At 49.8% G+C, this 11,635-nt stretch overlaps 1 protein-coding gene across 2 annotated transcripts; it reads left to right on the top strand.

Annotated features, from left to right (window-relative positions):
• Positions 1-421: 421 nt before the first annotated feature.
• On the top strand, positions 422-9,766 carry LOC118075172 (cytochrome P450 2H2). Of its 2 annotated transcripts, XM_035107367.3 has the most exons (9): positions 422-1,013; positions 3,995-4,157; positions 4,810-4,959; positions 5,656-5,816; positions 6,914-7,090; positions 7,748-7,889; positions 8,058-8,245; positions 8,761-8,902; positions 9,199-9,766. In XM_035107367.3, the coding sequence occupies exons 1-9, from the start codon at positions 834-836 to the stop codon at positions 9,378-9,380; spliced, it is 1,485 nt and encodes a 494-aa protein (XP_034963258.3). In that variant the 5' UTR covers positions 422-833; the 3' UTR covers positions 9,381-9,766. The 2 variants fall into 2 exon arrangements, with proteins under 2 accessions (XP_034963258.3, XP_088531016.1); XM_088674890.1 differs by lacking the exon at positions 4,810-4,959 and having other exon boundaries at positions 701-1,013; positions 9,199-9,528.
• Positions 9,767-11,635: the final 1,869 nt, after the last annotated feature.

An 11,635-nucleotide genomic window follows, 5' to 3' on the forward strand; every position in this document is an offset into this window, starting at 1 on the left:
CTCTTCTCAAGAACATCATGTGGAAGCATCTGCTTCAGTGTCCACACTTGGGAAGGATGTGATCCCACACCATCAGATTATTCATAGACTGGGGAAACCCCAATTAATTGTGAGGAAAGTTCAGGTTGTCACTTGGATGAGGGTGACATCATGGGGACTGCAAAAGCCCTGAAGCCATGAAGTGCATTGAATCCCCTTGGACCTGCGCCCCCAGAGGGTGAGCCACCAGCTCCTTCCCTGCTACCACCTCTCTAGTTGGTCAGTCTCTGTAGTTCCCTGGGCAAGCAGATGTCCAGCTGTTCTGAAGGGAGAAACAGGTTTGCTGTGTGATGAAATGTGCTGTGACTCATTCCTGGCCTTCTTAAAACAACCCAGAATTCAGAGTGGGACAGGCTGCAGGAGACAGAAAAGATGCTGCAGCAGTGTGAAAGAGAGAAGCAGAGACACCCCAAAGCAGTGAGCTTTGGCTGGGGCTTGTGTGTTCCTGGGAGGTGCCTGGTGGAACTTTGGGGGGAGTGAGATGCTGCACGCTGGGCCCACCTTGCTGTGAGCCAGCAGGAACCTTCTGCACGTGCCAGGAGAGTCCTGCGTTTTGGAGGCTCTGTGGGTGGCTGAGTGTGCCTGCATCTGCCTTGGCTTTCCTTCAAGGGCCTCCCACCCACCTCCGGTGGTGACCTTTGGCCACAGAAAGTTGCAGTTGTTATCTTGAAGACCAACAGAAGGCGATTGGCTAGCAGCCCAGCCCCACCTTCATCTGAGCAGCTTTGCATATTTTGGGCTGTGATAAACAGCCTCCCTTCATCCTGCAATCTGGTGGAGCGCAGTTTTTGGTCATGGAGATTTGGGGGGGCCCTGGCATATTTCTTCTGTTATGTGCTGCTTGCCTCTTCTTCCTCTCAGCTCGGAGGAAGGCACCTGCCTGCCAGAGGCTCCCTCCAGGCCCCTGGCCCCTGCCCTGGGTGGGGAACATCCTGCAGCTGGACACCAAGGACTTCCCCGGATCCTTGGAGAAGGTAAGCCAGCGTCCAGTATGGGCAGGTGGGGGCTGGCAAGCTAGCCTGGCATGGAGCCCCACGGCACCCCAGGGCCTGCCCAGCAAGAGGCCTGAGTAGTTCACCCTCTTGGTCTTCTCAGTCAGGAGGCTCTAGATATTTGCAAACCAAGCTTCACTTTGCAATGTGAGGGTTCCCAGGAGGCTGCTTTGGAGCAAGGGGGGGGATCACATCCTGCAGCGTGCCTCTGCCACCCTGTCTCAAGGAGACACACATGGTGGTGAGGCTGCAGGACGCACTGGGGCCCGATAAGGGTAGTCCTGCCCTTCTAGGCTTCCCAGAGGAACCACCTAAGACAGGGGTCAGCAACCTTTTTCAGCTGTGGGCCAGTCCACTGTCCCTCAGACCATGTGGTGGGCCGGATTATATATATATATATATATATTTTGGGGGGTGAATGAATTCCTATGTCCCACAAATAACCAAGAGATGCATTTTAAATAAAAGGACACATTCTGCTCATGTAAAAACATGCTGATTCCCGGATCATCCGTGGGCCGGATTGAGAAGGCGATTGGGCCGCATCTGGCCCACGGGCCTTAGGTTGCCTACCCCTGACCTAGCAGCTCCTCCTCACAGCAGCACCAAATGGCTGCAGGAACCACCAGCAAAGAAGACTCTGCCCAGGTAGGCAGGCCAAAGGCACCTGGCTCAAAATAAGCAGTCCTATTCTTTTTTAATTATTCTTTAAATTTGATTTTAAATATATATATAAACATACAAAAACAATTCAAGATCCAACTATCAAGATTACTCTAGTTACAGAAATTACAGGGAGGGGGGGCACATCTTTAAAGTTGTTAAATGTTACAAATATTATGCCTGAATGTATCCTTTTGACTTGACAGCTCAGGGAAAATACCTAGCTTTATAAATCATATAAAATCAACCCCTTTGCCAAAGTTCCTCCATCCCAACGCCATTTTGCCCTTGGAAAAAGGACTCTTTTCTCTGCCACCTCCCTAAACTTGAAGACATGTATACACACCTCCTACCCCAGGAAATGCCCAGAGGTGACAATTGCTGAGCTCATTGGTCTCCAAGGGAAGCCAAATCTCATCACGGGACTTGTCTCAGGCTCCAGACATGCAAAGGAAGATCTATTGTGCTTTTGAGTCTTCTTCTTCTTTGGCGATCCCTCATAGCCAAGTAAGATTGTCTTCCATAAACACGGTTTTAACAATGAGTCCGTAAGTGACTGTGGAGGCCAATTTTGGACCCACACGTGTTTGCCTATGCTAATCCTATCCTTGGGTGCCCCGACACATTTCCCTTATAAAATAAAAAATTCCTTTCAGTAGCACCTTAGAGACCAACTAAGTTTGTCATTGGTATGAGCTTTCATGCACACAAAAACTCATACCAATGACAAACTTAGTTGGTCTCTAAGGTGCTACTGGAAGGAATTTTTAAATTTTGTTTTGACTACGTCAGACCAACACGGCTACCTACCTGTAACATTTTCCTTATGTTAATCATGTGTAACCCTCCCCCTTTCTGAAATTTTGGTGATGTAGCAATGATGTATTGATGATACTGTACGAACTGTATCCTGGGATGTGGTGGGAAGTTTTAAAAGTCAGTGTCGCCCCATGCTCTGGGTTCTCTCGCGGCTGTTGAACCTGTTGCGCAACGATAAAGGATCTAAGTCTACTGACCGCTGTTTTGCTCCAAATTACTTGGCTGGAATTTACATGTTTTACTGACCCCATGGACCCGTGGGGACTTGTACCCCGATGAGCTGGGCTGTTGAGTAGTCTCTCAACCCAGAATTTTCCTTAACACTCTGAATTTCCTGACTTCCTCCCATCCCTTCCAAGGGTCTTAATGATAATATTTACCACTGCATATCAATACTTATCCAAATTTTTATCCTTCCAAATTATCCATACTTTCCATTACTTTTGTTACGGGGGAAAAATCTAGGTGCGAGGCTGCTCAGCCACCTAGCTCGTCAGGCAGAGCCTGCAGGTCACTGCGAAACAAAGAAGGAGTCCAGCCACCAACCAGAGCAAATAGCGTAGAGTAGACCAAAGTATATTGCGCAACAGGTTCAAAGAGGAATTGAACCCAGAGCATGGGGTGACATTGACTTTTTAAACTTCCCACCACACCCCAGGATACAGTTCGCACAGCATCACTTATACATCATCTTTACATCTGTCACCAAAGGGGAGGGAAAGGCAGGGGTTACATTAGTTCAACCGTGGCAAACATGTCCAGACAAGTCCTTGGTTCAAGATTAGCATAAGCAGACATGTCAGGGCAAGACCCAGGCATAAGGTTAGCATAGGCAAACACCTCTAAAGTCCCATCACCCAGAGTACAATAGATGTCTGGACCCCTTCGCAGGTCTGGTGATGGGATTGCCGGTAAGCTTTCCTTGGCCAGCAGTCAGCTCAGCAATTGTCACCACTGGGCACTTCCTGGATTCCCTTTTCAAGGGCAAAATAGCATTGGAATGGAGGAAACTGGCAAAGGAGTTGATTTTATATGATTTTTAAAGCTAGGTAACTTCCCTGAGCTGTCAAGTCGAAAGGATACATTTATGCATATTATTTGTAACATTTAACAACTTTAAAGATGTGCCCTCCCCCGTAATTTCCGTAACACTTTACAAGTATGTTGAAAATCCTGCTAATGTTTTAACCTGCTTACAATGGTCTCGTAAATTATGAACTTTCCCCATTTTAAAAAAAAGTTATTCTTGATTTCTGAGCTTCCCAGTTAATTTTGCCATTTCGGCATAGTCCATCAACTTGGTTTGCCAAAATAAGCAGCCCTCTTCTTGTGCTCCCTGTGAGGAGCCCAGAAGGGCACATCCTGTGGCGCTGGAGGCTGGGCCGGGGCTCTTGGGGGACAGCCTGAGGGTCCCCCCCAGAGAGTCAGCCTCTGCTTGCACGAAGGAAGCCTGCCCACCTCCCTCCCTCCTCCTCTCACAGCTCAGCCAGAAGTATGGGCCCATCTTCACCATTCACCTGGGCTCTGAACGGGTCGTGGTGCTCTATGGGCATGAAGTGGCGCAGGAGGCCTTGCTGGCCCAGAGAGACGCCTTCGGGGCCAGAGGAAACAACCCCATTCTGGCTAAAACAACCGGCGGAACAGGTTGGTTTCCAGAAGAGCTGCATACCAGCACATGCACAGCCTCCAGCCCCTCAGGCAGAGCCCACATGGGTTTGTTCAAAATATTTATGGGCTGCTTTCTAAGGTGTGGCTTATGCAAGGCAGTGAACGCAACACAGGAGTGCCCCCCCCCCGCCACCCATTAGGTCTCTGCTGGGTATTTGACAGACTAAGGTCCGCAGGTCCCCTTCATGGGGGGAGGGGCTTTAAGGCCCAGAGGCCAGGAACTGGGGGAAAGTAAGTATTGGGGGAGTTCCTTGTTCCAAGTAGTTTTGTGTTCTGGATGCCCCCCCATCTCCATTCCTGCTGTCATTTTCTGCAGAAATCCAGACCCAAGTCTGTGGGCATCAGAAAGGCAGATTGTTTTCCCCTGTGCAATGAGGCCGAATCCTGCACATGCCCCATTCTCCTCCTCTCTAATTGCCCTATTGAGCATCCTTGGCTCCTGTGGTGTGTGAGAGAGAGACAGACAGACAGACAGACAGACAGACAGACAGACAGACAGACAGAGATGGTGGGATTCCACCCTCTGCTGCTCAGCTTATGGCAGAGGGTCATCACAGCCCTGCGGTGGGGGGGAAGCATCCTGGCCCTTTGCCCCTCATGCATTGCCTTCCTCTCTGCGTGTCCTCAGGAATTGGCTTCAGCAACGGGGAGACGTGGAGGCAGCTGCGGCAGTTTGCTGTTGCCACCTTGGGCAGCTTGGAGGTGGGGAAAAGGAGCTTAGAGGAGAGGATCCAGGAGGAGGCTAGTTTCCTGGTGGAGAGACTCAGAAACACAAATGGTAAGGAGGCCTCTTTTCCTCACCTCCAGACCACACGGTGCTACGGGCTCCTCAAGCAGACCTTGCTCCAAGCAGACTTCTTTTATTCCAAGTAGCAAATGGCTGGTGGCTCATAGAATCATAGAACTGTGAAGTTGGGAGGGACCCCGAGGGTCTTCTAGTCCAACCACCTTCAAAATGCCAGACTGTGCTAACTTTTTGGCTCCACAGGACAGATTCTGATCAGGACTGGCCTTGTGGGCAGAAGGGATCAGGCCAAGGGGAGCCCGTCTAGGCCAGCCTCCTGTTCTCACAGGGGCCAAGCAGATACCCCATCAGAGGCAGTTTTAGGGTAGCATGATACACCCTGCAGGGGGCGCCAAAACAAGGCTGTAGAACAGAGTGGGGGTGTGTGGATTGTAGTGTCACATAGGGCGCCACTGAAACGTGAGAGCCCAAAGTCTGCCACTGCCCCCATGGGAAACCCCCAAGCAGGATCCGAGTGCAAAAACAGTCCCTCTTGTGGGATTCAGAATCATTGCTGACTCTGGCTGTGGAGGCAAAGCAGAGCCAACCTGGCCAGAAGCCATCCTTAGTCCTCTCCCTTGGGTCTGAAGATGGGCCCTTACCCTTCCTGGCCTTGGAGGGGAGCCTGACCGGATGCAGCTGGGATCTCCCCACAGCCTCAAAATGATGCCCCTGTTTGCGCCCTGGCAGGAAGACCCTTCGACCCATCTCACTTCCTCAGCCAGGCAACTGCCAACTTCCTCTGTTCAGTTTCCTTTGGGAGTCGTTTTGACTATGAAGATGAGGAGTTCCAGGGATTCATCCGCCTGGTTCAAGAAAATGCCCTTCTCCAGTCCAGCCCAATGACAAAGGTGAGCACACAGGCAGGAGGAGGGGAGGGGCCACTGGTGGGTGACCCTCTGTATAGGATGTGCAGGGAGGGCAAAAGATGGTTGAGGTTCCTTTCTTCCTGTGGGGCAAGAAGTGACCCGTCACATAATCTACACCTGAGGGAACACGGGGGGGCCCTTCTGTGATGGTGCCCCCCTCCCCAGCACTTCCTGACTCTGGTCTGTGTCTGCTCCTGCTGCCCCCATCTCCCTCTGCCAAGAGGCACAGACAGACAGACATGCTCCCTTTCAGACTGCATCCAGGGCATCCTCACTGCCTATTGGGGAAGCTACAATCCATATCTATCCTGTATCTATCCTATGAAATGCTGCATTTTGATGTGTTTCCCCCCCAAATCAGCTTTGATCAGAGTTGAGAAAAAATGGTAATGTACACACAGCCACACAGTTTGGGTCCTTTGTGGAAAACTCCCTAAAATGCCTGCACCGTCTCACTGAAAAGGCAGTCCCCGCTTCCATCAGTTGAGCTCTTCCAATTCCCCTTGCCCACCAGGTGGGGGGAGCAGGAGGGGCTGGCTAGGGTGGGTCCTCAGCAGTGGATGTGGGCTGGAGAGGTCAGCTTCCCCCCTTCAAGGGCTGAATGGGGGGAACAGCTCCAACTGCTTGCTCCCCTTAAGCCGCTCAGATGCTGGACTCCAGCTGACCAAGGAGAGGGTCAGAGTGCCTGCCCCCCCACCTGCCAATTCACCCCTGGGCTCCAGCATGGAAGGTAGCCTGCAAGAACAGAGAGCTGAGCTATGAACATCCAGAGGAGGAAGAGGTTGCGCGGGGGGGGGGGGCAGAGCAGCACCATCTCCTGTGTAAACTCTATGCACCACCCTGGGGGGGGGGGAGGTTGGCTGGCTGATGTGAGCAGTTGTCGGGGTACTCAGGTCAACCTGAACATAGGGCAGGCAGACTGGAAATGCCATGGTAAGAATGGTAAGAAATGCTTCTTTTTATGGCCAGGCAACTATAGAATCCCAGAACTGTAGCGTTGGAAAGGACCAAAGGGCATCTACTCCAACCCCCTGCAATGCAGGAATCACATGATGAGCTTTACCTCCTGCTCTTCACAGCTGTACAATATTTTCCCGACAATCCTGGAATACTTCCCTGGATCTCACAAGAAGATATTTAAAAATACAGAGGAGTTAAAGCATTTCATCTCAAGGCAAGTGAAAAGACACCAGGAGACGACGAAGCCCAGCCAGCCTCAGGACTTCATCGATGCCTTTCTCATCAGGATGGAGCAGGTGGGGGCATTTCACCTGCCTCCTTGGCTGTCCTGTCCGCAGCAATCCCTGGGCCACCCTGCTTAGAAGCTGATCCGCTGTCTCACTGGGTCTCACTATGAGGCCATCCGTGGGCAGCTTCCATGTGCCATGTAGTGCGTGTGGTGCTGTGCCACCCCTGGCTGTGTGTTCAGCAGAGCCTCTCTGCCACGTTCCCAGACTGGAGGTGGCAGGGAAACATGTCTGTATGAAAGGGGGCAGCAGGGCACAGTTTTGCTCTGGAAGCCCACATCCAGGGTCAAAGCACCCCCTGCTCCCACCTTATGCTGGGCCACGGCAGCAGGGGCAGAGGGAGGGGGCACAAAGGGCTTTATTTTGCTTCTCATTGCACCCCCACGGATGGCCTCATAGGGAGTGGGGGGTGGCTTGGGTAATGGGTGGGTGGGTGGGTGTGCTGAGGGGAGGGATCCTGGAAAGTGGCAGATTGTCCTCTCCCCTCACACAGGATGAGAGGAAGAGTTTTCCAGGACTGGGACTTATCTCTGCATTGCAAACATGACAGACAGGCCCAGCCCCAAATCCTTGGGAGGTGTTTGTGGTGGAATCCTGTAATGGCAGAGTTACTTTGGGCAAATAATGTGTTTTGTGCATCTTTCGTCTCTTCCAACCTCCCTACAGGAGAAACAGAACAGCTGGTCAGTGTTTGATCTTCAAGCTTTGGTGAGGAGCACCTTAGACCTTTTCATTGGAGGAGCAGAATCCACCAGCCTCACCCTGAGTTATGCCCTCCTGACTCTCATGAAGCACCCAGAGGTCAAAGGTAGGCAGCACCCTGACAGAAGGGGGGGCTTCTAGGTTGGGAGACTAAGGAGCTTGGAAAAGAAGAGGGCAGAGAAGAGGGACAGGAACAGAAAACCAAGCAAAAAAACAAACAAACAAACACTGACAAAATCTCACTCTTACTACATCTCATCTATTTTTACCCCAGAGAAAGTTCATCAAGAAATTGATACTGTGATTGGCTCATCACGAAGTCCTTGCATGGTGGATCTGGGAAAGATGCCCTACACAGATGCTGTCATCCATGAGATCCATCGAACCCTGGCGCTTGTGCCACTGAATCTGCCACGTGCAACCACAAAGGACACTCTCTTCAGGCAATACTTCATCCCCAAGGTCAGTTTCAGGCCTCCCAGGTGGCCTCTAAAATGGCCACCAAGAAAGCTGTGTGCAGTTTCCTTTCATCCTCAGCAGACACTGTGGAGCCTTCTGGGTATTGGTTATAGTGGAGGAGCGGATTTGAAAGTTGGGCAGGACATACTCAAGGGCTTTCCGAACACACAGCACCAGAAATGTGCAGCTGGCACTTTGCACGTGAATCAAGGCCATTCCTGCCAAGTAGTCCCCTCCATGCAGCTGCAACCAGGGCAAGCCTGAGACTCCTGAGGTGCACAGGAGCACCCAGAATGGAGGCCAGGGCTGGGGTGGGTGCAAGTCATTTCTCCCTCAGACACCTGGTCCCTGGAGGAGGTTACTGAGGGCTGCCCCTCCTGAGCCAGGCAGGGGGTGACCCCAGACCTTGAGGGCCTTGTCTGGAATGGCACCTGCAGGGCAGAGCTCTCTGCTTCCCTCTCTTTTGGAGAAGAACCTCTTGAGCCCAGGAGGGTCTCCTCTCTTTGTCCCCCCACCAGGGCACCACAGTCTTCCCTGCTCTGAAGCCTTCGCTGCATGACAGCAGAGAATTCCCCAACCCACTGCTGTTTGATCCTGGGCATTTCCTGGATGATAATGGAGGTCTGAAGGAGAGCAAATTCTTCATCCCACTTTCCGTAGGTAAATAGATGCACCCTCATTTTACAGCTGAAAGGAATCTTGCAGGCCAAACAGGTTCTCCTGCGCCTCATCCTAATTCCAATGTATTGCTGGAGTCTCTGGCTGCTTGGAGACGGGGGTCACAGACAGGCATAGATTCTGTGCCCACAGCGTGGAAGAGCTGCTCTGCCCCCCCCCTGCAATTTAGCATCTCATTTGGTCTCCCTTCCTGCCACCCCAGCCTGTGTGGCTTTGCCATTCTAAGGATGCAGCCAGGAAGGTGTTTCCAGAGCTCACTCTTCCCTTTCTGCTTGCAGGCCAGCGGGCCTGTATTGGCAAGAAGCTGGTGGACATGACCATCTTTGTGGCCTTGACATCCATCCTGCAACACTTTGACCTGGTCCCTCTTGTGGCTCCTGAGGACCTCGATGCCTCGCCAGCACCAGCATTCCTGACGATGGTCCCCAAACCCTACCGGCTCTGCGTTTCCCCTCGCTGAAGGGTGGGAAGGTGGCCACCCACACGGCTGCCACAGTCATGGCTCAGTGGCATGTTCTGTTTTTATTGTAACCTTCCTCTTGGAAGTGTTCTTGAAAGTGGGGACGGGGGTGAATTGTTGGAGATTGGAAAATATATTACAACAAAGGGGAAAGAGAAAAACGGGTGGTGGGTGGAAAGGAGGAAGTAAATGTAAGGTTTATAACACATGGCACAAAAAGCTGTTCTATGCACAGGTTTTACATTTGCCAAGACTGAGCTCAAATCAAATCAATAACCTTTATTAGGCATGACAAGTTCAGGAGCTTCAGAACAAAATTATGGATAAAACATTCACGTTATAGACTTCATGAAATAAAATACATATTAATTAAATTAATATTTTAGAACAATATATCAATTTTCAGTTAGGATCCTCTGGTCCTCTCCACAGTGGCCCAATCTCTCTGCATAAACCGAGCACAAAAGCTCAGCCACCACTAAAGTAACTCCATCATTATTATCCGACAGTAACCCCTGAATAGTTGGCATTGCCGTGATCGATGCATCCACCTGCAAAGCACCCAGCAATCGCCTTCTCGCATTAATACCATAATTGCAGGAAAAGAAATGTGGTCCAGTGTATCTGGTTCATTCTTCCCGCATTTACATAAACGTTTGGCTTTTGGGAGAGCTAGATATCTTCCTTCTATCTCCATAGAGGGGAACACGTTGAATTTAGCCAACATGAAGAGCCTGCACCCTTCCTGACTCTTCAAGTTTGCCATATATCCCCTTTAAAGTCTCTACACATAGGGAGGTTCAGGTATAAAGGGGAGCAGGTACTGCGGCCCGCCACCTCAAGTAAGTAGAGAGTGCTTTTCCCTATAAGAGTCTTTCTAATAATTTTCCAGACGTCTTTGGGGTCAGTGTTTTCAAAATCAGCTCTCTTTAGTCCTATTGAGTTCAACTTTCTCCTACAAGTCAGTGATAGGTTATTGCTTGTATTATCACTTAGAAGGTCGTAAAGGAGAGAGTTAGGGGATAGGGCTCTATTATGAAGGAAGATCCAGTATTTCAAAGTCCTCAGCCATGCTCGTATTGATAGAGGTAGTATTCCTAGCTCGCAGCATATTGACTCATATTTTACAGAGTTTCCAAATAATGACCTCAAGAGGGATGCATGGAATTTGTCCAGCTTCTTGAGGTCGCCTGAAATCCAGTGGGGCGCCATATAAAAGTTGCGGGCAGAGTTTCATGTCAATTACTTACTTTTTCCTTCAGGGGAGAAAAAATGAGATTTGATATGGTGGGCTGTCCCTTTGGCCTTGCCTATTGCCACAGAGGCCGTGTTGACCCATTCAAGAAAGCAAGATTAAATTCCAAAGCCAATTGTAAGAGTTTTCCTCCTGCTTTGTTAATGATATTATCTTTTGAATTCCTCCCCAGTCTCAATGGGAGCGGAGAATCTTCGGTTAAGGTTGAAACATAGCGTTTATAGAGAGCTGCGTTATTTGGTCCAATTCGTGCATTAGTACCCCCCCCCATTACGATCATGGGGACATTTGGAGATCTACTGCGTATTGAGTACAGCTCTTCAGAGACCATATTCCAGCCGTAATCTGGTTTAGCTTCCGAGTCAATGGGTGGTAAATATACATTTAGAAGAAAAATTTCCTTATTAGCCTTAGACAATGATATCAATTGTGCATACTGTCCAATATTTCTAGTATAGTTGATTTTGAGGCTAGTGGATTGTTTAATACCGCAAATCAAACCAGCTTTCAGACGTCCTTTAGTTAAGGTTTTGGTGGCAAGTAAATTATAAATGGTAAAATTTGGGATTTCTAATGGTTTAAGAGACCAAGATTCCTGCAGGAGGATTATATCATAAGAGTCAAGAAAATGTATAAAATCAGGGTCAGCTAACTTACACGAAAGTCCCGCTATATTCCAGGACATAATTGAACAAGTTTGATAAGATCTTTGATTTGGGGATACTGATGGGCAGTCTGGTGTAGTGGGGTCTGTTTTATTAGAAACGCTGGGTGAAATCCCATGGACAGAAATACTAAAAGGGAAGGGAGTTCATGATGGTTGGGAGTTTGTTAAAAGGGAGATATTAAAAGCACAACTTCAGGCAATATCAATGAGACGGAAACATGGATGGTGCCTAAAGAAGCCAGGATGGCTATCTAAAGAACTTTTAACTGAGTTAAGAGTTAAAGGGGATATGTACAAAAAATGGAAATAGGGAGAAACCACCAGAGAGGAATT

This window comes from Zootoca vivipara, chromosome 1 (assembly GCF_965207765.1).
Source record: "Zootoca vivipara chromosome 1, rZooViv2.hap1.1, whole genome shotgun sequence".
In the NCBI taxonomy this organism is placed as follows: Eukaryota; Metazoa; Chordata; class Lepidosauria; order Squamata; family Lacertidae; genus Zootoca; species Zootoca vivipara.